Source organism: Artemia sp. Qi Xiang Cuo, chromosome 14 (genome assembly GCF_049724085.1).
Source record: "Artemia sp. Qi Xiang Cuo chromosome 14, ASM4972408v1, whole genome shotgun sequence".
Lineage (NCBI taxonomy): Eukaryota > Metazoa > Arthropoda > Branchiopoda > Anostraca > Artemiidae > Artemia > Artemia sp. Qi Xiang Cuo.
This window is the reverse complement of record NC_142807.1, coordinates 44,790,232-44,815,372: the sequence shown is the minus strand read 5'-3', so window position 1 is coordinate 44,815,372 and position 25,141 is coordinate 44,790,232. Positions and strand designations below refer to the sequence as shown.

At 34.7% G+C, this 25,141-nt stretch overlaps 1 protein-coding gene across 1 annotated transcript in view; it reads right to left on the bottom strand.

Moving 5' to 3' along the window:
* Window positions 1–25,141, bottom strand: part of LOC148944511 (uncharacterized) — a 154,810-nt gene that overhangs the window by 8,075 nt on the left and 121,594 nt on the right. Inside the window, exons 7-9 of the mRNA XM_089099947.1 lie at window positions 14,451–14,583; window positions 12,194–12,278; window positions 9,150–9,345 (exon numbers count right to left, since the gene is read on the bottom strand). Coding sequence (XP_088956073.1) covers window positions 9,150–9,345; window positions 12,194–12,278; window positions 14,451–14,583 — 414 coding nt within the window. The remainder of the gene's footprint in view (window positions 1–9,149; window positions 9,346–12,193; window positions 12,279–14,450; window positions 14,584–25,141) is intronic.

Sequence of the window (25,141 nt, the reverse complement as noted above, 5' to 3'; positions counted from 1 at the left end):
AGTAGTATTAATACAACTACTACTTCTATTCCAACTACTTGTAAGGCTAAGATTATTAAGATTAAAATTTCAGAAAGCATATGACTTTACAAGTTATCAAAAGGGCATATCGGTAATGTCACAGAAACGGCTAATTCTGTAGGTTGATACTTCCAGGACTTCATAAGGGGGGTGACCAAAAGGCAATATATTGATACTACTGCTGCTATTAGTATAACTGCTATTACTGTTAATGCTGCTAATAGTACTACTAGTACTAATACTACTTCTGTGACGCTTTTACAACTATAACATATAAGCAATATCCGTATCAGCAATATCCTAGTAAGAGTTTGGAGTGTGAAGCTGTAACTTACATGGCTTGTTGTGGGGGGTGTTGAACTAACCAAAAGACAACATTTGCATCCTATTGCTAATGTTTCTACTCATACTACTGCTACTGCTGCTACTGCTACTGCTACTACTACTACTATTACTACTACTACTACTACTACTACTACTACTACTACTACTACTACTACTAATACTACTACTACTAATACTACTACTGCTACTACTATTACCACTGGTACCACTACTACTCCTGCTAAAGCCAGGGTTATTAAGGCAAAAAATTTGGGGAATATTGAAACAGTATTGAACTAAAACGAAACACACTATGCACATAAAGGTTGTCAAGACGACGTAAATAATGCTTCAGGGATGGTTGATGTTATTAAGTTGAAACTTTCAGCGTGTGTTGAGGGGGATGTTGAAGAAAACAAAAGGTGCTATGTGTATGCTGCTGCTAATGCTATTACTGCTACTAAAACAATTGCTCCTACGCGAACTAAGGGTATTAAGGTGAATAAAGGGGTTAAGGTGAACTCAAAACGAACAGAAATTACAATAAATAATCAAGTAAAACTCAAAACGAGCAGAAATTAATATGAGCAGGGCCGGCGCTCGCCATGCCTTGTGAAGACCAGAAAATAATTTGCAATTTATTGAAATAAAACAAATGAATGTGGATTGACAGTATATACATATACTAATATTCCTTCCTTAAAGTCTTAACAATCTTTAATTTATTAAACATAAAAAAGTGACAACAAATAATATGTGTTTTGTTTTCAGTAAAGTGCAAATTATGTTCTGGTCTTCAAAAGTCATTAGGGGTGTCAGCCCTACTCATGGTAATTTCTGTTCGTTTTGAGCTTAACTTGGTTATTTATTGTAATTTCTGTTCGTTTGGGTTTCATTTATTTATTGATGGTGAGTTGTGGTTGTTTTCCGCTTGAAAGATTATTTGACTTTCTTTCTGCTCATTTTTGGTTTAATGGAGCTCTTTATTTTTCTCTGAAAAACTTATTATGCGGAAAAGATTTTTCTTTTAAAAAAACGTACGTTAAAGTGTAGCTAGTGTTCTGTTGAAAACATCTTGCAGTGTAAAAATATGGGCAGTTGCAGCAGTTGGTAAATGCAAATATTTTACTTACCAGTTGATTTTCAGACATTTTGAATTGAATAATTTTTCTAAAGCAAATGCGAGTGAATCAGTCATTTCATTCTAAAAGAATTCTAATTTGGAAAAAAAATGTTTTTCCAATTTTGTATCAGTAACATTTGTTGTTGATGAGGTTGAGAAATATATCAAACTTTGGCGTAAGGAGGGTGAAGTTTAGGACGCAGTAGATCCCCTTTCTCGCTCACAAGATTAACTTCACTGTTGTGCATTTTCAGTTAAGCGTCAGACTTTCAATATCCTATAAATACCGGGATATATCATGAGTCAGTTTATTTGAGCTAGTTTGTAGATGTTTTTGAACGGGCAGGGATTTTTTTTCTTTTTTTTTGTTCGTGTGTCAACTTCGCTCTTTACTTCCACCAGAGTGCTTTAATGGTTAAAAATGAATTAACTTAAAAGGCTAAAAAAAAACCATCATAGATATTTTCACCTACCAATCTCGTTTTTAGACAATATCTGCCTGCTTCTGATGGACTAATAAACTCTCAAAAACCAACAGCAGTAGTGAGCCACTAGAAATTTAAGCAACCATTTTCTAAACTATTTTTGAAAACCTCATCTCTTTTTTTTGCAACAATAATTTGGACAAGAATCTCTAAAAACAATAAATTTAAAAATGTCACCTAAAAAATCAGTTAAAGGGAAAAAATTAATAGACTTAAGGGATAAATTGCCAAAGATAGTACTTTTGCTTATAAAAGCTTATGATATTATATGAGGAACTCAAATAGTTGATTTGGAGTAATTAGATAATTTCGTGGACCACATTGGCCTGCCATAAAAAAGAAGAGAAGAAAAGCGAGAATGGGGTTTTATAAAGCCAACAAAAACGGAAAAGAACGGATATTTCGGGAAGACAACTGCTTCCCCTCTTCAGCACAATTGGAAAAAGTCTCAAAAGAAAAAAAATCAAGTTCACATTTTTTTAGCGAAAATGCGAACTATTTAGATCAAATGAAACAAAAACCCAAATCCGAAGAATTAAAAAGCTAAAAATGTGTAAGAAAATAACAGGTAAAACAAAAAATAAAACGAATTAAAAACAACAAAACTAAAATCGAAAAAGTTCAGCCACTCCCCCAAAATTTATTGACTAACAATGCTCTCATTTAGAAGCTAGACAAGTGACTTGGATTCTTTCAAGTGAAATAAAATAATAAAACAGGTAATTTTGTCATATTTGTCTAATTTTAAATGAAGCTTGTTTAGTACAGAACCTTTAAGACCTGAGAGGTTGGGAATTCGTATCATTTTGTGGATGTGGAAGGGTGTTAATTTCTCATATTAAGGGTTTAGCATAGCAATACAGAAAGGCGTTTGAAATGCATAAATATCAAAATTTAGGTTTGGCTCTTAACAGAGATACTGGTAATTTAGAAATAAGTGAGTTTTATTTTGCTTTTCTCGGTTGAGAATCTGATAATTTATTCATTCTCAAAATAAATTCAATGTCACTTCCGCATTAACTGGCCTCAAACCCCTAGAATATAAAGGGCTAGAATGACATACCCTATTCTTCCAGTGTCTAAAGAACGTACTAAGCTGGCTCTTTCACAGAAAAAGTAGTTTTTTCTTAGAAAATTATTTAAAATTTATAAAACACGGAGTCTCAACAAAGGCACTTTGCTTGAATACTTTGGCATCAACTAGCATATCAAGTGTGGTAGTTAGTAAACTCTACAAATCTTAGTTAAAAAAATATTCCGTCATATTGAGAAAGTCTCTCAAACCGACAAATCAAACTAAATACTGCTCAATTTAAGCGTTAACCAAGAAATAAGAATCCTAGATTGAAAGAAGATTGAATCCTGTATCGAATTATTACGGCCATTTTTAACCTAAAAAACGCTGTGTCTGCCAAAGCCTTTAAGCTCGTACATATACATTTTTAGAGAGAAATAGATTGGCTAATATTTGAGGGGGGAGTAAACGCTGTGTGTAGGTTGATAATTATTCATAATTTTACCAATTAATGGTTCTATATTCAGAAAAGAAGACTCGTTCAATGTTATAACAGAATTAAAAAAAGAAAAAAAAATGTCATAAGAAGTAGCTGGCGCTGATTCTTGTTATTCTAAAGCGAACTTTAAGGTAATTTCTTTTTTTTAATTAAATGGAGCCCTGTGCATTTGACTTTTGTGAATAAATCTGCTAAACATTTCCTGAATTCAAGTTCCAAGCATTCCATACTGCTATATCCAGCGATGGTATTTAAACAGCGTCATCAATAAAATAACTACGAGAGAGCATGGATGAAGCCAAATCTATCATTTTCTGAAAAGAACCATTTCGATCCATAACCATTTTAGAAGGATTTCATGCTATTTTTCAAAATTCCTATAAATTTGTTTTCACAATAAGCTTTTACTATTAAGATTATCTGAAATAACTCTTACTATTCCCGAGTCAGCTTCAAATGGCGATTCTTCCTCAGCTTTTTTTAAAAACGTGTTTTTTTTTAATTTTTGTTACTATAGGCTAGAGTTTGTTCTTTGCTAGATTGCAGCTGCTTCTGCAACTATTGAAAAAATACTGATTAAAAATATCTAATGGAAACTAAGGCAGGCTTATAAGAGCAGCTACTGAAATTCATCATACATATTGACTGTAAAACCAAAATATTTGAATATGAGCCATGGTTCCATTGTCTTAATCAACTAATCTTATTAAACTGGCCATTAAGTAGGTTCCAGTCGTAATTCCGCAATATTTTCCAGAACACCATTGAAAGTATGAAGTTATTGATTTACAAAATCAAAATACGGTAAAATTTGAAATACTTTTCACTAGTATCTTGCAGTCAATTTCCTAAGGTAGCCAATTTTGGTCTTCTTTTGAAAAGTTCTCTAGAAACTTTCTAAAGATCACAAACATCGGACAAAAAGCCAAGCGGGCTTCGCTAGCCAATCGGCGAACAACTTCCTCAGATTAGCGGATGAAGTATCTCATTTGATCAATAAAGAAGGTACATGCATCCAACAATAGATGTCAATATTATCAGGTAAAAAGGAAAGAACGCGGGATTGGACTCTAGAGTCCCTTCCAGCGGGGCTGATTTTCGTTTCATGGCCCTTTAGCCAGGAAATGCGCTATAAAAATTATTTTTTTTGCCCGCATGAAATTTCTTCATGGGGGATTCAAAATACAGTAGAAAAAATCTAATATTGATTTTAATATCTGATATTGATCTAATATTGAATTGATTAATATTGAAGTTTGATGCTCAAAGCTTCAATTCTCATTTATTTCTATGACTCAAAAAAGAGGATAGAGTACATTTTAGAAAAAATAAACATCCCTGTACCTTGACAATCAAATAAAACTGAAGAAAACTGGTTGAAACAAACGAAAGAATTCCCTTAGATTAAGGGGATAGAATAACTCTCAAACTCTGCCAAAAACTGTCACAAGTCAAAAAATGTTACCGTTACCGAATACAATGAAGCTATCAGGGGCGAAGTTAGGGTTGGAGTTTGGAGGGCGGAGATACAGAATGAACCAACGAAAATCGTCCAGTTTGCCGATAAATGCAGACACATAAGCTAAACTAAGACGCCAAAGACGCCCAAAGGTCCAAGGCGTTAGCATTAGGTGCCGAAGATCTAGAAGTTTAGGTGGTCCACTCCTCCCCCTCCCCTCTTATCTGCGCCTCTGGAAGCTATTATCCTTTGTAATTCGTGCTCTACGGACCACCTAAAGGAGAAAGCATGAACTGAATATTATCTCCAGATCACTTAAAGCAGGCATGTCATAACGACTAGGGGCAAGGAGGGATCACAAAAGATTTGGTTCTGATTCTCGAATTGTAATATGTATTAGCAATGATAATGGATTAATAACAATTAACAACAAAATAAATGTAATTAATAACGAATTACCTTTAGTGAAAGAATCGACAAAACTATTGAAATACAAATAACAGCTGAAAATGAAGAGCGATGAGAACTTTCGATATGAATCTTGTATTACGGTGCCCTTGCGGTGCTACTTTCAAAAATTTAATGTTTTTAAGAAAAAATAAATACATACCATATGAGACTATTCCAGACGTACAGATTAGTCATAAGTCAATTAACAAAACCCGTGAGACAACTCTGATGCCAAATTTCGGCACATTCTATATCTTACTTGCCTTATCTATATCTTTACTTGCTTATCTTACTATATGTTTACTTGCCGTTTGCTTAATATTGAAGTTGCTTTTTCTGTTGATGCAAAGTGATATTTTTCCTTTTCGTGCGTCCTTATTCGTTTTATCTTTTTCTGTGAGGTAAGAAAAGTTCGGGATTGCAAACTGCTAAGTGGTCTACTGCTCCTTTCAAAAGTACAGGCATTGCCTCTCTCGAGTATGAGGTAAGTTATGGATTCCTGTTCTAACCTCATGGGGGACGCCTCTTTATCACCAGGTCAAAATAATGCAAGATTAACAGAGTTGGAAGAAAATTTTTTGGATCTGGAAAAAGTTTTTGATGTTGAAATTAGTAATGAATCAGATTCCTTAATGTTTGATAAAAGTAAATTCTCTAAGAGCCGATATGAAGAGGTGTGTAACGTGACTGAGGGACGCTCTGACTCCCAGCCCACAGTTCTCCAGCTTAACTATCAAGGGTTATGCTCTTTGCTTTCTAATGTAACAAATTTTTGCCAATAGCGCAGCCAGATGTAGTCGGGATTTACGAAACTATTCTAACAAGACACACCGATACCCTTTAGAAATACCTGATTATTCTTCTCAATTCCTGCACAGATCTACAATGAATAAAGAGGCTTGGGTTTTTACATGCGGCAAGAATGCTCAGCCTGCATCAATAAAGTACTAACACGGAATATTGAAGGAATTTATGATCCTCTCTTCTTGGAAATAATTTTACCTTCGCAGACAAAAATAACACTTGGAGAAGTATACCCCCAACCGGCAGGATCTGTCTCTTCGTTCTTAGAAAACTTAGGCCAAATATCTGATCTTCTGAAGAAACAATGGAACGAAGCCATCTTAATGGGGGACTTTAACATCAATCTGACTCTTCCTCTGTCATCAGGTGCGATAGATCTGCCAAGGATAATTTCTGTTTCGAACATGTACGCCTCAACTACGATACCCACTTGAGCAGCTACTACCTCCCACTCATTGATTGACAACATCTTTTCGACGCTGCATCCAATATCGACCTCTGTCTTGCTATGTGACACTTCTGATCACTTCCTTCTGCTTACAAATTTTAAAATACAGCACAAAGGTCCTAAGTGCGATGCCATGCCTACGCATAGATTTGTCACGTGGAAATTAAATGATGAGGACCTAGAAACCTTTAAAGAAGTTTCTCGAGAGTATCTCCTGGGATAATGTTATGAATGCAGAAGATGTTAATGCAGGATTTGAGGAATTCCATAACATTTTTATGAGAAAGTATACCGATTACTGCTCTAAAAAGCATACAAGGAAGACTGGACAGAAAAATCAGCCCATTGGTCCTTGGATTAGTCACAGACTGCTCTAGTACATTAATAAGAAAATAAGCTTTAGACCAATCACGTAAATGACCCTTGCATAGCGACGCTTGAGAATATATTGAATATAAGAAATACCTTCGTTCAATTTCATGTAAAGCTAAGAGAGATTATATCATTGGAAAAATATCTGAAAGTGGGAAAGATTCACGGAAGATATGGAATATTGTAAACTCTGCGTCCCTGCAGCGCCTCACATGGTCTTCCTTCAGAATTACCTCTAAATTGGCAAACTACGTCGGGGGCAGTAAACATTGCAAATGCACTGGGATCATTTTGTGCAGAGGTGGGAAAAAAAATGCAAATTCCGTTCAAAACCCCGTGACGAGTTTTAGAGATTACCTAGGCCCAGCATGCACCAAGTCAACGGCTCTCACTCTTGTCTCTCAACCTGAAATTCTGTTGATTATACGAAACCTAATAGGTAATTCTGTTTCTGGATTCGACCGAGTACACACTAATATGTTAAAAACAGTTGCTTCGTCAATCATTGTGCCTCTTACTTACCTGATCAATTTGTCTCTGCAAAAGGGTACTTTCCCAGAACAGATCCTGCGAATTATATACCTTTTTTCATTCTGTCAGTTTTGTTCAAAGGTTTTTGAAAAACCCAAAAGCGGCAGCTACTCCATTTTCTGGAGAATAAAGGGTTTTATAATACTCATCATTTTGGGTTTAGACCAGGACACTCCACACAAGATGCACTAACGGCTTTCAGTTTATGGATGAAAAAAGTCCTGGATTCTGGTCTTCTACCTGCAGCGGTCCTGATTGATATCAGAAAAGCATTTGATAGCATGTATCACCCTATTCTTCTCGGGAAACTGGAGCACACAGGAATAACAGCCAAAACTCTGGATTGGTTCAGATCCTACTTGAGGGACCGCAGGATTTATTTTGAAGAAGATCCAGCAAATAATTTAGTCGTCAATTGCGGAGTCCCCCAAGGGTCAATATTAGGACCACTCCTGTTCCTGATTCACGTTAACGCTCTGAGTACCGCATTAAACCTGGTACGTACTATTCTTCGCCGCTGTAAGCTATGTCACTATGAAGCTTCTTTTCAGCCAGTAGACGATGATGACGTTTAGGCTTTTACAGATGATACCGCACTAGGCTGCTGTGAAAGGGATAAAACAGCGCTCATTTCCAAGCTTAGGGTTGTTCTTGAGAAGACATATCTCTGGATGGATTCTAACGACTTGTGATTAACGTTGATAAATCTTGCGTTTTATTTTTTTGCCGGGTCAGAAGCGTCCATCCGGAGGTGTGTGGTATCGAAACGTCCAGAGGTTTGATCAGTCGTCCAGAAAAGCGTTCTGCAAAATACTTGGGAGTCCTGCTTGATGAGAACCTACCATTCCTGCATCACATTCAAGCAGTAGAGCTGAAGATATCCCGGAATCTTGGAATAATAAAGAAACTAAAGAACACTTGCAGGAAACAGAGGTTTGACGCAGGAAACATTGGTCCTGCTATACAACGCTCTTATCAAACCCCATTTACAATACCGTGCAATGATCTGGCCAATGACTTTTAAATCTCACCTGCAGAAGCTCAATTGGATTCATAAACGATCTTTGAAATTAATTGAAAAATTTAAGATTATTTGTCAATGGAGTAACTGCATCATCAGTCATGCTTGACCTTTATTTTCAAGTTTCTAGCTGGTGAACTTGTCCGTCTGCTTGGTCTGCTATTTAGAGTGTACTGGTCTGCTTGGTCTGCTATTTAGAGTAGATCTGAATGTACTGCTCCTTTTTTCACTGTCATTGAATGTTTTTTAGGCTTAACTGAGATTTCATTCAAATTTCTTCCTACGTTAAATAAGCATTTATCTTATTTTTAGTCCATTTGTACATTAAAGAGAAATACTTTCAAAATGCAAATTTGACGCTTCCGAACTAGAGTGAGCAGATGTGAAATAAATCCTGAAAAATAGTTTTCATTAAACAAAGATCTTCAGTTTTTCAATGCTTTGTTATTTTTCAAATTTAGGTTCAACCTTTTAGTAAAACTTAACTTGCATCATTTTGGAGTAAGAATTCGACCGAATTAATTTTGTTGTTATTCTTTAACGCCCTAATTAATGGTATAAATATCCAGATACCGTCATAATAAAGGACAAACTTACGATCCTCTTCCAGGAAAATTTCCATCAAAACTGGATCCTGCTAGGTGCCATAAGGGGTCACCAAATGGATAGTTAGGACTTAAGCCAACAGGGACACGTAAATTATATGAGGGCTGGAGCTTCCATTTACAAACTCCATTGAGGAATGTGCAGTCTAAGTTCGGTTTGTTTTTCACAGCAGCATTTTCAGGAAGAACTAGAAATAAAAATAGTTTTCACTTAGCATGACATCTTCAATTAAACATTTAATAGAGTACATATGATAAAAAGAGAAACATATTTAAGATATTCGCTCAAAGGAAAACATCTGTCTACAATTTTCGATTAAAGAACCCGAATCATCCTTGGTCTTTGATGCTAACCCAGCAACTGGTCTAAGTAATTTTTTATGTGTTTGTTTTTATTCGTTTATTGATGTTTGAAAATCCTTGGTTTTAGTTCTGATCCTGAATTTTATCAAAGCTTTGCTGAGTCTGGAACTGCTTGCTGTATTTTTAATATCTCTTCTTTTTCTCTTTGCTTGGCTCCTTCTTGTTTTTTCTTTGCATGGTTTTTTCTTTAATAATTAAAAATAGATACACAACAAAAAGTAATAAAGCTAAACCAAAAGACTATGAACTTCTAAGGCTGGAAACTAAACTCGTTATTCAGAGAACAACCACGAGTGCCATCTACTGGCTCTTGGCTTAGCTGGATTGTTAAGTGTAGTTTTTAGTTTTTAATTTTTTTTTTACTGGTGTATACTTTTTCATCCGCGCAACACTGTGTTGCGCGGAGTTACCCCAAAATATTTGCGTCATGTGGTCTTAAGGCCTATAGTCTTCACATTAAAAACATCAAAGGTGCAATTTTCTTTCGTTTCTTATGTTATCTGGTGAGAGTATTACAGATGAAATATTTAAAGGAATAAGAAATTGACACAGGGAATCTGTTGATTTTTTTTCTATATACGTACTTATTATACATATCAGAAATATCAAATTAATAAGTAGTCAAAATTGTGATTTTTTATTTCAAACGGATGTTTTCATGTTTAAGTTTTTGTTTTAGCTACTTCCAACTGCTGTGTCATATGCTTTTTCCGCAACTTGGGAAGGGAGCACTCATATATACACAAGGATAGTTTTGTAGTATTATTCTTACCAGAATTTTGTTGTTAAAAACTCTTATTTATTTCTATAAAAAAAAAACTAATCTAAAGGTCTGACTCCATGACTTGATTAAAATGACCGGCTAGACTTTTTTCCTACTTGACTAAATGGGACTAACGGTAAGGTTTTTTCTAGTGAAGCACCGAGTGGCGTAAATTCGGGGAAATTAGGAGGGGCAAAATATATATTTTTTTTTAATCTAGAGGGGTGGTAATTCTAATTTTTATTCAAGTTTTTTGATGAGAGTACCAAAAAGCTATTTTCAGTGAAAATAAAAAAAGAAGCATATTTCAAAATCTAGGGAGCTCTACTGCTACTACTAGCAACTCACTGCAGTACCAAACCGCGTGATGCCAACTCAGCTAGGCACAGTCCTCCTACCCCTGGGATATGAGTTTCTGAAACTAATCTAAAGGTCTGACTCCATGACTTGATTCAAATGACCGGCTAGACTTTTTTCCTACTTGACTAAATGGGGCTAACAGTAAGGCTTTTTTAGTGAAGCAACGAGTGGCGTAAATTCGGAAATTAGGGGGGGCAAATTATATATTTTTAAAAAAATAGAGGAGTGGTAATTCCAATTTTTATTCAAGTTTTTCGAGGAGAGTACCAAACAGCCATTTTCAGTAAAAATACCAAGAAAAGGCATATTTCAAAATCTAGGGAGCTCTACTGCTACTACTAGCAACTCACTGCAGCAGCAAACAACCTGATGCCAACACAGCCAGGCACGGTCCTTTTACCACTGGGATATGAGTTTCTGAAACTCCTAATAAGTCCAGTTCGAACCGTATAATTTCGTCAGTCAAAATATCAATACGATAGTTATTTTTAACTTTGTAACGTTCCAAGCTGCAGTTTTTATATCCTTTGAGTCATTGAAAGCATTAAATATTATTTAAATAAGTATTCTTTAAATCATTAAGGGAGGAAGGGGACTAAAGCATCTTCTCAAGCCTACAGGAAGCGCTTAAGCTAGCTTAGAAACGGACGGCAAGAAGTCTCTGGGACCTCCAATAGAATGGAGGCTATTACAATGAACTCTGGAAATAATTATTTCAGTGAATACTTGAAATTTTTTTACTGTATATTCAAATTTACGATAAGTTTCAGTTCAATTTCAGAGGATCAAACAAAAGAAACATTAAAAAAGAAAGAAGAAAGATTAACAATAGCGGGTCCAGGAGTGAATCTCGGAGTATCGGTACGGTTACTCCTTAAAGATCCATCCTTCAGATTTTCCAATTTTTTATTAAGTCGTTCCTTTGATAAGCAGAAATAAGGACGAAACAAATTCCTCTATAACCTGGTAACCTGACAAAAAATCGTGGACATATTTTCAAATAAGCACTTTTGCAAAGATTTTCTTTCCAAAGAAATGACGTGTCTTTTTTGTTTTTGTCTATAATAAAGTGAATTAATGTTTTAAATATAATGAATAAGCGAATTGTTCCACATTCCAGGTGTTTAAGTGTAATCTGTATCTTAAAGACTTGGGGATAATATTTCTGCAGGATTCTAAGAATTTCTGTTGATTAATTATATTAGTGGGATTTCTGCCTAAATTAATAGAATAAAAGATGTCATAGGTCAACTGCTCCCAATAAGCTAGACATAAATAACGACAAAGCCAACACTGTCTTTCCATTATAAAAACAAACAAAATGTAAAATATTAGGGAATTTTTAACTTCCCTCAAGCCTCTGAAATCCTCAAACTCCTGAATTTAAATTTCAGAGGTTCCACGATTCATAAAGTAGATAATATTTGGGTAAACCCACTGTAAAGTAAGCAGTTGTGGACTAATTTTTAAAGAGATACATTCCGAAAGGCTCCATTTCTGACGCATCTACTATATTCCTGCAAAAGGAGACTAGCTTTAAAAGTACTTACTTGGGCAGGAGCCTGGAGTAAATCTTATAGTATCAATTGCAATGTCAGAAAGACCAGGTTGTCCAACAACAGACTCTACTATTACCTGAAAGTGCAAAGGATCTGTAAAATATGAACAATTTAACTGTTGGTCTTCGTTGAAGTTAACAATTAAAAATTAATCATAATGAAATACAATCTGGCTAATCTTAATTTGATTTGTTTGAATTCATCTTGTAACTTAATACATTAAACAAGCCCTATTTATCGGACGAGGCCTGTTAAAATAGTTCTCTTATATGCTATATTAAGAGACCACTCTTCAACAATAAAAATCGTCCTAAGACTATCTGCCTTTCCATATTTTTATTGGGAGGATGGGGTGGTGTGTCAGGAATGAAAAACCAAAAGGGAATTGTCGGTCAAAATATTCATTTTCTTAAAGTGGAATTCTTTAGACAAATATTGCTACAACGGGGCGTCTACCATCCCACCTATGCAGATAAACATATAAAAGTATTGTTTTATACTTAAACTTTTGCCTGCATTAAAAGTGGGCTGTCATCGTACTGAACCCATATTGAGCATCCAGTCCAAATCTATCTCCCCAAATAATTGGAGACTCCAAAGGAAACCCCTCCCTCTTCTATATTTATCTTAACAATTTGTTTAAGGACGAAAACACCATGACATTGTATTAAGGCCTTTTATACTTAGAGGCTATATAAACAGCATTTCAGCAGTTCCAAAGAATTTTTAATCTTGGAATGTTTACTCGATAGGTGACCCTCTTTAGGCCCTAATTCATACTTTGTGTCACAAAACGGCGTAAGTCGTCACTTTGCAGTAACTTCATAAATTTCTACTGCTTAAAAGGACGCTTAAAATCCCCCCCCCCCCCCAAAAAAATTGCTTTTTATTTGTATGTCAAGGCAAAGTCTGTGGCAAATTGAAACTAATGCTAAATAGGAGAAAATAACCAACGTAATGCAGTATTTCCCAATTTTTCATAATTCTTGAGTATTTTTAAGGAGAGTTCTTTGGACAGATCTTGATCTTATGGTACATTCACCCTCCCATCTGTGCAGGTGAGCATAAGCACGTATCATTTTATGTTACAGTTGGAATGTTCATTTAGTAAGAGTGGGGCTGTCGTCTCGCAGCACCCATATTGAGTAATCGATCCAAATATATCCCCCTAAACAATGGGAGCTCCAGCACAAAATTCCTCCTCTTCTATATTTATTTTGCCAATTTTTTAGAATGAAAACATCGCCATTACATATTATATTCCTTTTTACGTTGAGGCTATATAAATAGCATTTTGAAAGTTTCAAATCAATTTTTGATCTTAAAATATTCACTCCACAGATGACTCCTCAGGTCAAAATTGTTACTTTGCGCCAAAAATAGCAAAAATAGTCACTTCTGCTGCGGTGAAATATGTTTTGTTGCTTAAAAAGGGCACTAGAACTTTAAAATGTTTATTCGAATAAATTCCTTTCTAATATTCTACTGCCCCTAGTTCTTGGTTCGCTACGATCAGATCCTAGGAAACATGCAGGTACTTTAAAATATAGGGATGGGGGTAACAAGAGCAGAATTATCTCCCCAGTAAGTCTTCGGGCAAATTTTTCGCAGTTCATATTATTGACTCATGAATAAAGTGAACATACCAGTCAAACCCTTTTTTATGCTCCTTGCGAAAAAATAATCGCTTCTATCGGAAATTCTAGTTTTCCCACCCCCCCCTCCCTAATGTCCAAAAATATACCCTGATTTGTCACCACACAAAAAAGTTATCAACACTGGTTAAGTTATTGAAAAGTGGTTAAAAAGATATAACTAGTTATAAATAAGTTGTTCAAGAGTAACATATTCCAAGATACTTATTTATAACAATTCAAACCTCATTTATTAGGCAACTCAAATATAAAACGTTTTCCTACCGTTTCAAGTTTTTCGAATGCCGTCGACAAAAATAGCGCTAAATTTTGCGATTCGAAACTTTGCCGTCGACAATCCATGGTATATTCCAATTCAGGGTGTATATTTGCACATTAAGGGTGGGGGCTAAATTTGAATTTCCGATAGAAGTGATTATTATATTCGTAAAGAGCATAAAAAAGGCATCGATTGGTATGTTCTCTTTATTTGTAAGTCAATAATATGAACTGCGAAAAATTTACCGGTCTTCCACCTTAAAGATAACTAACCTTCTTAATCTACTAATATTTTCCTTGTTTAACCTGGGCCTACTTTATGCGGATGGGATTACCTTGAATGGCGAATCGGATGCTAATGTAACTTGTGCACGATACCAGAGAGTTTGAGGGCCTTTCTCGCTCAGCTCCCACACAACTTCTTCCTTACTTTTGGCTTCTTTACTTTCCTCTGAGGATTTTATCACTCTGCAAGAAAATGCTAAGCTTAATGCTGAGTTTAGATGCAGGTTTGAAACAGTCTCTTGCACATTTGAAAACAGGAAGGGGGTATCCGTGCTTATTGTCTAAGGACAACAGCCTCCTAGGAAAAAAAAACAACAAAAACTAAGCGCAAAAACTAACTTTTTAGTCTTTTGGCCCCTCCTTTCAGGAAAACTTCTTTGACCCCTCCCTTCAACCCCCGGGGTTGGAACTGTGTGCATTTAGGCTCATAGACCTTTAAAAACATACGGTGATAAAACGATGCTGTATTAACATTAAGCTGTTGTGAATATTAACTGATATTTGACTTCCTCTGGTCATAGATAATGATAGGTCATAGGTCATAGAGACGATAATGCACTTTGTTGCAAACTTTATTTAAATACAGATACATTTCAAACCTTTCAAACTATTTTGTTTCTCAATAGGCTCAAGCCGGAAGATCTATCCCCCTGTATATACATTTAGACAGTACAATCATTCCCTATCTCAACCATTATACAAAGCCGGACCAAGATGCAAGTGCTCCGGAGAACGTAGAAACATAAGCGATATTAGATTGTTTCACGGGTAGACAAGTCAGATTTTTCTTGAACGCAAAACTTGGCTTCACCTTTGTAACACTAAATTTTAAAGATTCTAATTTTAAATTAATTGGTTCCAATACATATATAAAAATCGGTAATTAGTACTGTAATGTTATTATTAAATGTTCTTAGAAATTACAAGTAGGTTTCGAAGTCTTGAGTTTTTTCAACGGCATTTTGAGAAACTTTTTGCCAAAATACGCGTTCCAGGGTAATATACACTGAATTGTTGATGGGCAAGGATATGGGCGGAGCTTTCATACGCGCTAAGACTGTAGCAGCCAAATATTACTGAGTCGTGATTGTACTGTATATAATTTATATACAGTGAGCTACCCTAACAATATTAGCCTTCCTTCAACGTCACCAGATTGGGCTGCAATTGGCACGTTAGGATTCTTCAGGCTCATGGAGCTAATCTTCTAGAATACAATTTGATAGGATATTTACTCTGTTTTCCAAAGTTTTCAACATTGTGATAATCCTTTTTGTGTGTCTACGGTTGTACATTGAGAGGAGTTTCCAACTCATTTAGATGGGGGGGGGGTCCTTTTTCAAGCAATCTAACGCAAAAAATTTATGAAAATTATCTTTGTAAGAGCTTAAGCCATAGTTAATTTCCTAGCTAAGGAAGACATAATTTTACCCTTTATTCCCTTATAAGAATTATTGCTGAGGCCATTTCTTTTAGGAGCCGGAACATGACATATTTTATGGTTTTGAGCATTGTATGGGCAATTGTTCCAAGACATCTGACTTTTCCTTGTTGTCTTGGAATCAGATCCCCAACATGATTAACCTTTAAAGTTCTAAGCTTCGAATATCTTAAATGTCAAATTTGAAATAAGTAATATTTGCGGAATCACTGCAATTCTTTGAAAAGGCTTTATATTAGATCTTATTAATAATGTTCAACATTTAATGAAACATTAAAGAAAAAAAAGTAAGCAAATCAGTAAATTACATCTTGGATAAATGAAAAGACGTTGGTAATATCAATGCAAAAATAACGAAGTCTTTCAAAAAACTTATCAAAAAAGAAAAAAAAACAGTAGTAGCATGTTTTCCAATGTTATCCTCCCAAACAACTACTCGTTATCCTTCCAAAAAGCATAAGACTAGGATCTTTTCCTGACTGGTATTAAAACTGGACCTTCAATACTCAAGCAGTTCGTGGTAACAAACTGTAAGTAAGGAGCAACTCGGACCAATAATAACCAAACCCTTAGAAAATTGATAGTAATTGATACATCAAAAGAACTGGCTTTTTATATTGATTCCAAGTATACAAAATTTGTTTAGCTTAATATTACCCATCAAAAGCTACGAACCTGACAAAATTTTTCAGATTTTAGAAAAAGTGGGAAAATTCCCCCAACTATTTAAGTGAGTTTATTATATTAAATTTAGCATATCAAAAAACCCTATTGTAGAGGTTTCAAGCTCCTATCTACAAAAGTGTGCAATTTTGGATGTTTTCCCGGAAGAAACATCGCAGATGCGTGTTTGTTTCTTCTTTTTTTTCCCCAGGAGTGATCGTATCGAACCGATGGTCCTAGAAAGTCGATAGAGGGCTCATTGGAACGGAACATTAAAGTTCTCGTGCCCTCTTCAGTGACAAAAAAGCTGTGCCCCGAAAAGTAGAGTTTTCTGCGATTTTGTTGCACCGCAGCTACGATTTTGCCTCATAGAGGACCAAGTTGCTACCGACTGAAAATTCTAAGACCGCCAATTTAAAAGTGTCAAAAACAATATATTGAGCTTCCAAGTTGCATACCACATGGTTTCACATTCGTTCTTGAAAAGTCACGTAGTCCATACAAGACAAATGGTTAGGCTAGTATGGTTATTTATCTTAATCCTTGATTTAACTAAGTTGATTCACTCTATGTTTCATGAAATTACATTTAGTGATGTGTAATTGAGCATCAAGTATAATGAAGAAGGAATGGTGGGCCATTTTGTAGGCTGGGGGGCTGATATCTAAAAGAGTGTATTTCAATGCCAAAATTGTCTTAATGTCTACGACCTTTAGCCTTCAGGTAAATATTCTCCCTTCATTTAAAATGAGCTTGAATTACGGTGCTGCGGGGCGATACCTCTTCTTATTATAGAAAATGTTCCTGACATTTATTTTAAAGTTTCTTTTAACTGAACAGATTTGCTTCATCTTTCATAAGACTAAATATGGCGTAGGCAAAAGCAGGGGGGCAGATGTCTCAAAAAGAGTGCATTTTAATATCCGATCCTCCTGAAAATGTTCAACTAAACATTCTAATTTTGTCCAAAATCTTAGGTACACTGCAAATTTCTTATGCAGAAAAATTGAAAAAGTTGGACGCTGCCATTCAACTTACAACTATTGAACAAACTGTAAGTAAGAAGCGGCTTAGCCTAATAGTAACTGAGAGTCTGAAAAAAACAATCTTAGTAAAAAATTATTACATCAAGAGAAATGTCTGATTGTAATGATTCAAAATATACATAACAAAAAAAATAAGTTTAATGTTATCCGTGAAAAGTTACGACCCTATGAAAAATTTGTATGATTTTCAGGAAAGGGGAAAAACTCCCCCACAAACCCAAGCGAATTCAATGAAAATAACACCACGAGATTCAAAATATCAGGTAGCTGATCAGGTAAATATCAGTTGTAGCTATTAGCTATTTTAAGCTGCTATCTATAATTCGTGGTGTTTTTTTATTTATTTTTTTTTTTTTGCCAGAAAAAAGACCATGGACACTTGTTTATTTTTTTCTAGGGGTGATCGTATCGAGGACCAGGAATATCGATAGAGGGCCCAAACGATCGGAAATCAAAATTTCTAGTTCCCTTTTTAAGCGACCAAAAAGATTGGAGGGCAACTAGCCCCCTTTCTATACCTTCTTTTCTCCCAAAGACATTCAATCAAAATCTGAGATAGGTATTGGATTCAGTATGCTAGAAAGCTTCAATAACTGTGTTTCTGGGAATGAAATGGCCCCCAATAGTGCCTTGGGAAAGGAACTATTGCATACAACATTACAAAAATACATACACTATTTTTTTAGGAAATATACATACTTCTTTTATGGGGGGGGGATTTCTGTGGTGGGGGAAATTTCCCCATCGCTTGCTGTTAAATTGTACAGGTCAATACTTTTAAATTGGTTGGAAGCGTTTTGGATTTGTAGCATAAATTTCTTGCAAATCAGCACAATTTTTCTGGCATATAATTTCTCTTAGTAACAAGTGAATAAGCGATCGAATACATCGGAAATTAATTAATAGTTAAAGATTAGCTAGGAAACATTCAATTCCCTACAGAAAGAACATAGTTGTGAAAATATTCCCCTTTTTTGAGAAATTTTTAAACCCAAAGACTTATTTCTTGTTATAATCAAGCTAGAATTGAGATCAAAATCGAAACAGAAAGTTATTATCTGAATCGTTGCAAACACATTAGGGCCGTTTTTTTAGCACTAAGATCTTACATCTAAGATCTTGCATCTTTCTGCAAAGATTATGTTTTTTTTTAACTAACATTTGTTCTAAGATCTTACAACTCACTAATGTTAGCGAAAAGTGCGAAAAACGCCATTTTTCTGCCATATAGAACAATGATGAGAGAACTTTGATGATATACTCATCGTTGTTGTCAACCACTGATCAGAGCAGAATGATGAAAGACTTTTGCATAAAAACGACAAAAGATGTAAGATCACAGTTCAAAGATCTCACTTTTAAGCGTTTTCTGACAAAAGATGTAAGATCTTAGCACATTGATGAGTGAAAAAACGGCCCTGTTATTTACCTTCCAACGTTCGCCTGCAGAGGCAATAATGACCCGAGTTGAAGTTAATGCCAGTATAAACAACGATGGTAATGCATTTCTATTTCTGTTGAGCAATGCTGACTTAATAATCTTAAGTCGATAGTCTTCATCATGTCTGTATTTGTCTTTTCTGTGCAGCGATGCTGACATGAAAATTTTTAAGTCAATAAGTTCCACCATTTTCATACTTCCTATCAACTATTGCTGAAGGAGACATGACTGTAGAGCTCCGATACTCTCGCTGTGAGTATATCTTCTTTAAAGCTTATGACGTTGATTGAGAGCTACCACCTTCTCATCCTGTCTTAGCTGTTTTACACTCAGTTCGGCAGTATCCTTGTTTTTATCATACAGGTCTTGTTTTGCCAGCTACTTGTTTAGCTCGACTTTCATATCTTACCAAGTTTTTTTTCGATATTGTGATACCAAACTGTATGAATGTGGTATCGTAGAAAACATAAGGTTATTTTTTGAAACAATTGCTCTTTACTAGGATATTCATTTAAAAATGTTACTAAATCCAAAAATTTACGATCGAATAATCCCTCTTTTAACTCTCCCGTGCCCTTTGCTCTCTGAAATCTCTCCCGTGCCCTTTGCTGCTACCCCCCCCATAATTCTAATGAGATTGGATACAAACTTTGAGATATTTTTATTAAATATTTTAAAAGGCCTAATGAGTTTGTCTCCAGGGTCAACGTAACCACCCTGATGGTCAGGAATTATGTAAATTAGCCATTGTTCCCACGCTAGTTAAAATAGAAATGGTCCTAAGAACCGTTTGCTAGGCATTCTCCATCAATCTCAAGCCCTAGTTGAAATCTCTCCCGTGCCCTTTACTGCTACCCCCCCCCATAATTCTAATGAGATTGGATACAAATTTGAGATATTTCTATTAAAAACTGCGATACCTAGCAACTTAGTAAGAAAATATCACGTCCCATAGTAAAAAATTTAATTGGCCTAAACTCCTAAAAATAGAGTCAGATCGAAATACAAAGTACACTATTAGAATCGCCTTGTCCGAAACCCTTAAATAAGAAACATACGGCTCCTTGGATTGAATTAAATAAATAAAAAACAAGTTTTTTAAACTGAAAGTAAGGAGCGATATTAAAACTTAAAACGAACAGAAACTATTCCGTATATGAAAGGGGTTGTCCGCTCCTCAACGCCTCGCTCTTTACGCTACAGTTTTTTTTTGTTTAAAAAAATAAAGTTGTGAGACAGAGTCAAACTTTAGCGTAAAGAGCGAGGCGTTGAGGAGCGGACATCCCCTTTCACATACGGAATAATTTCTGTTCGTTTTAAGTTTTAATGTCGCTCCTTACTTTCAGTTTAAAAAACGTTTTTTTTATTTAATTTCTGATCGTTTTTTAGTTTATGCAGCTTTTATTTTGGCTCGCCGTCATTGAATAAGTAAACAAAATTTGTATAAAAATTTTACTTTTCTTTTGCTAAATGGCTGTCTCTAAATTTGGTTCTGACGTAATTTACAAATTAACTTACTTAACAAACTTCTATATTCGTATATTTTTCTTCTGGCAAAAAATACAAAGTTGCAGATTTTTGCAGATATGAGCTTGAAACCTATGTTATAGGGTTCTCTGATACGCTGAATCTGACGGTGTGATTTTCATTAAAAATTTTTCACTTTTAGGGGATGTTTCCCCCCCTCTTTAAAAAATCAGGTAAATATTCTCAGGCTCGTAGCCTTTGATGAGTAATACTAAACTTAATAAAAATTTATATATTTAGAATCAGCATTATATGCCCATTCTTTTGATACATTTATTGACATCAAAGTTCCGTTTTTAAAAGTTTCGATTACTATTGAGCCGTATCGCTTGTTTTTTTTATTGTTTTTTTTTTATTACGTATATGTTATTATGTATATGATGGGGTTCTCCCCTTAGTCAATACCACGCTCTTTAGGTTAAAAGTTAAAAATTTTTTTAATTCACAAACCCCTGAATCAAAAAGGCCGTTTAATTAGAATAGATAGCTCTTTTGAAAGCACTAAAAAAAACTGTAGCGTAAAGAGCGAGGTATTGACTTGGGGGAGAACCCCCTCATATACGTAATAATTTCTGTTCGTTTTAAGTTCTAATGTTGCTTCTTACTTTCAGTTGAAAAAACTTGTTTTTTTTTATTTAATTTCTGATGGTTTTTTAAATAATTCTTGGAAATCCGGTGCCCCCTTCATAGAAATGTCCCTTAACACAAAAAGACATCCTCCACTGAACGGTTCTCCCAATCATCCCCCTCCTCCAGCCCCCCCCCAGAAAAAAATTATTCCTGAAAATGTCTGTATACTTCCCAATAACCAATACAATATGTAAGCAATGGGCAAAGTTCATAACTTGCAGCCCTTCCCGTGGGAACTGTGGGGGATTAAGTCATCGTAAAAGACATATTTATTAGATTTTCGACTATGCTGAACAAAATTGCTGTCTCAAAGTTTTAATTGGGTGACTTTGAGAAAAAAATGAGCGTGGGAGGGGGCCTAGTTGCCCTCCATTTTTTTTGGTCACTTAAAAGGGGCACTAGAACTTTTAATTTCCGTTCCAATGAGCCCTCTTACGATATTCTAGGACCACTGGGTCAATACGATTACCCCTGGGAAAAAAAACAAAAAAACAACAAATAAACACGCACCCGTGATTTTTCTTCTGGCAAAAAATGTAAAATTCCACATTTTTGTAGATAGGAGCTTGAATCCTCTACCGTAGGGTTCTCTGATACGCTGAATATGATGGTGTGAATTTCATTAAGTTTCTATTACTTTTAGGGGGTCTTTCCCCCTTTTTTCAAAAATCAGCCAAATTTTCTCAGGCGCATAACTTTTGATGGGTAAGATTAAACTTGATGAAACTTATATATTTGAAATCAGAATTAAAATCTGATTCTTTTGATGTATCTATTGGTACCAAAATTTCGTTTTTTAGAGTTTCGGTTACCATTGACTTGGGTCGCTCCTTACTTACAGTTCGTTACCACGAACTGTTTGATAACGAGGAAAATCCATTGGCTTGAAAAACAAGAAAAGTACCTGCAAGCACGATATTTTGCATCGACGGCATCTTTTGTTCTTTCTGGTTTTTTTTTACCTATGCAGCTAACTGCATTCTCGTATAACACTTGCGTAAAAAATGTTATAAATAACATATTGCCTACAAAGATCAAAATAGGATTTTTAACATTATAAAAATCATGTATATATATTTGTATAAAATGCAGTAATTTTTTGGGGTCTAAAAAAAAAAAAAAAAATCTGATTTGTCAATTGAAACTAGAATGATTCCTGAAAATTTTAAATAAAATAATTTTATTCTTTCTCTCAGCTCAAAGTTATAATTGTCTCCTCGAACCAATTTTTTTTGGCTTAACTCCTAATGTGAGGATCCTTATAACTTTGTGCTATATTTTCATAGGTAAAAAAGAAATTCAAAATAATTTTATTTTATTCTAGTTTTCAGTTAAGAATCGCTAAAGCTATTATGTAAACTGTAAAAATATTTATGGTGTCTCGGCAACAATTTAAATTTTTTTAATTCAAACTAGAAAGATGCCTATATATTTTAAAATAAGTTTTTTTCGATTTGATAAACTCAATACGTCATTTTATGGGTAAAACTTTACATTGAAAAGATATCCAGGTTGCAGCCGTAGTTATATTAAAATACGATTATTAGAAGAACAAACCATTGCATATATTGGACTTAGTAGGCTACCTGATTCTTTGAGGTTCGGCTCTTGCTATTCCAAAGATGAAAAAGCAGTAGGCTTTTTCCTGTTGGTAATCAGGTTATATAAAGGATCGGTACAGTTCACTATAAACAGGGATTATGTAATTTACATATAGGACTGAATACTGGTATATCCGGGTTGCAGAGGTAGTTAGCAACCTAGTAAGAGATTTACAAATAGAACTGAACATTGGTACATATACATATGGCTAAACACTGGGATATTTACACATAGAATTGAACATTTTTATGTTTGCATATAGAACTAAACACTGGCACATTTATATATTACCATTAATGCGGGTTGCAGTGGTAGCTAGCAGCCTAGTAAGAGACGATCACGTACCCTAGTAAAAAGTAAAATAGCCAATAACTCCTAAGAATAGATTCAGATCGAAACCCAAATTTTAGTAAAGAACGAAGTTCAAATCATTTTTCAGCTGTAGCATCAGCCTAATTAATAACCAGGCTGAGGGCATTGAAGTGAAAATCTGAGGAAAGTTTTTGGGGAAGTTGAACTAATCCAGGTTGCAGCGGTAGCCAGCAACCTAGTAAAGAACGTTTACGTCCCTTACTAAGAAATACTAAAGCCCATAATTACTCCTAAAAATAGAGTCAAATGAAACAAAAAATAGACTATGAGAATTGCCTTGTCCACAACCCCTGCATAAGAAACTCACAGCTCCTTGGCTTGAATAACGAAGAAAATCAATTGCCCTGAAAAACAAGAAAAAAGCTGCAGCCCGATATTCTGCATCGACGGCATCTTTTTTTCTGTTTTTCCTCTGCAGCTAGCGGGGCACTGGAAAATCACAGACAGCTGTTTAATGGATCATCTTAAAGTAAATGAATGTATTTAAATTATTTAATTTTTATATTTAACATATATTCATTAATATATTTAATTTTTTGTAATTAACAAAAAATAATTTTTAAATAGAATCAATTTCTTATGAAAAACTACATTTTTGTATAACATTGGAGTAGCAAATGTATTAACATCATCTTGCATACGAAGATCAAAATAGTATTTTTACATTATAAAAAACAATAAAGAAAGATTGTTCCAGTAAAGAACAAACTTAAGCACACAGCAATATGAACCATATCAGGGTTGCAGCGGCAGCTAGATACCTAGCGAGAGACAATCAGGTGCAATAGTGAAAATTAAAATATCCCATCACTCCTATAAACAGTGTCACATCAAAACAAGAAGTACACTTTAAAAACCGCCTTGTCTGAAACTCCTATATAGGAAACTTACCGTCCCTTAGCTTGAACAAGAAGGAAATCCTATTTGCTTGAAAAACAAGAAAAGTGGCTGCAACCATGATATTCTGCATCGAATGCATCTTTTTTCGTTTCCGTTTTATTAACCTCCGCAGCTACCGGGGAAGTGAAACATCATAGAGAGCTGTTCATGGAGGGCTCGTTTAAAGGAATTATGAAATAAGAACGAGGTAAAAAAAATTGGCTATCCAAGGTTGCTCTGCATCACATATAGGGATATACATTCATGCTATCTATTTCATTTACTCGTTTTCCTATGGTACCAGAATTAGCAAAGTGCTTACAAAAATCTTAATACTTTTGACTCCCAATATTAACAATCTGTTACTTCAATTTTAGACCTCATATAAAACCGACCCTAGCATTGAAGGTCCAGTTTTAATAAGAAGAAGAAGAAGAAGAAGAACTGTTTATTTGATTAAATCAACATAACAAAAAATATATACCCCCAACAGAGAGCAAAGCTCGTAAAATTGGGTATTAATAATAATAAAAAAAAAAAAAAAAAAAAAAAAAAAAAAAAAAAAAAATTTCCTCATCATAACAAAAGAGAGAAAGAGAAAAAAAAACCTGGTTAAAGAAAAAAACATAACAAACATAAAGAAAACAAACGCTGGACAAGTGGGGCATGGAAGGCTATCCCAACATGGGTAACAAATATAAACAAAAAAAAATAATAATAATAATAATAAAAAATTCTATTCCACCATCACAGGTCAATACATAATTTTAATATTTTCTTCCTTAGAACTGATATTTGCCGAAATGACTCAATTTGAATTCTATCTTTCAGCCTATATTTATTTGAAATAAATGGTATTTGGTATCTAATTGAAAATCTAGATCTTTCACAATTAACAAAGGGAATTCGATATGTTCCAGAACACCTAAGAGCCGAAGGAGGGGGCAGAATCAACAGAGATTTTTCATAAAAATAACTACTAGGATCATGTATTTTAAAATGCCATATTGATATATTAAGTTCTCTTATATGTTTCAGATCTAATAAATTCAAGAAAAGAAATAATGTTTCAGTTTCCGATGCATCTCTAAGTTTTGATGGACGATTTAAAAAATTTCCAAGTATTCTCACTGCTTTATT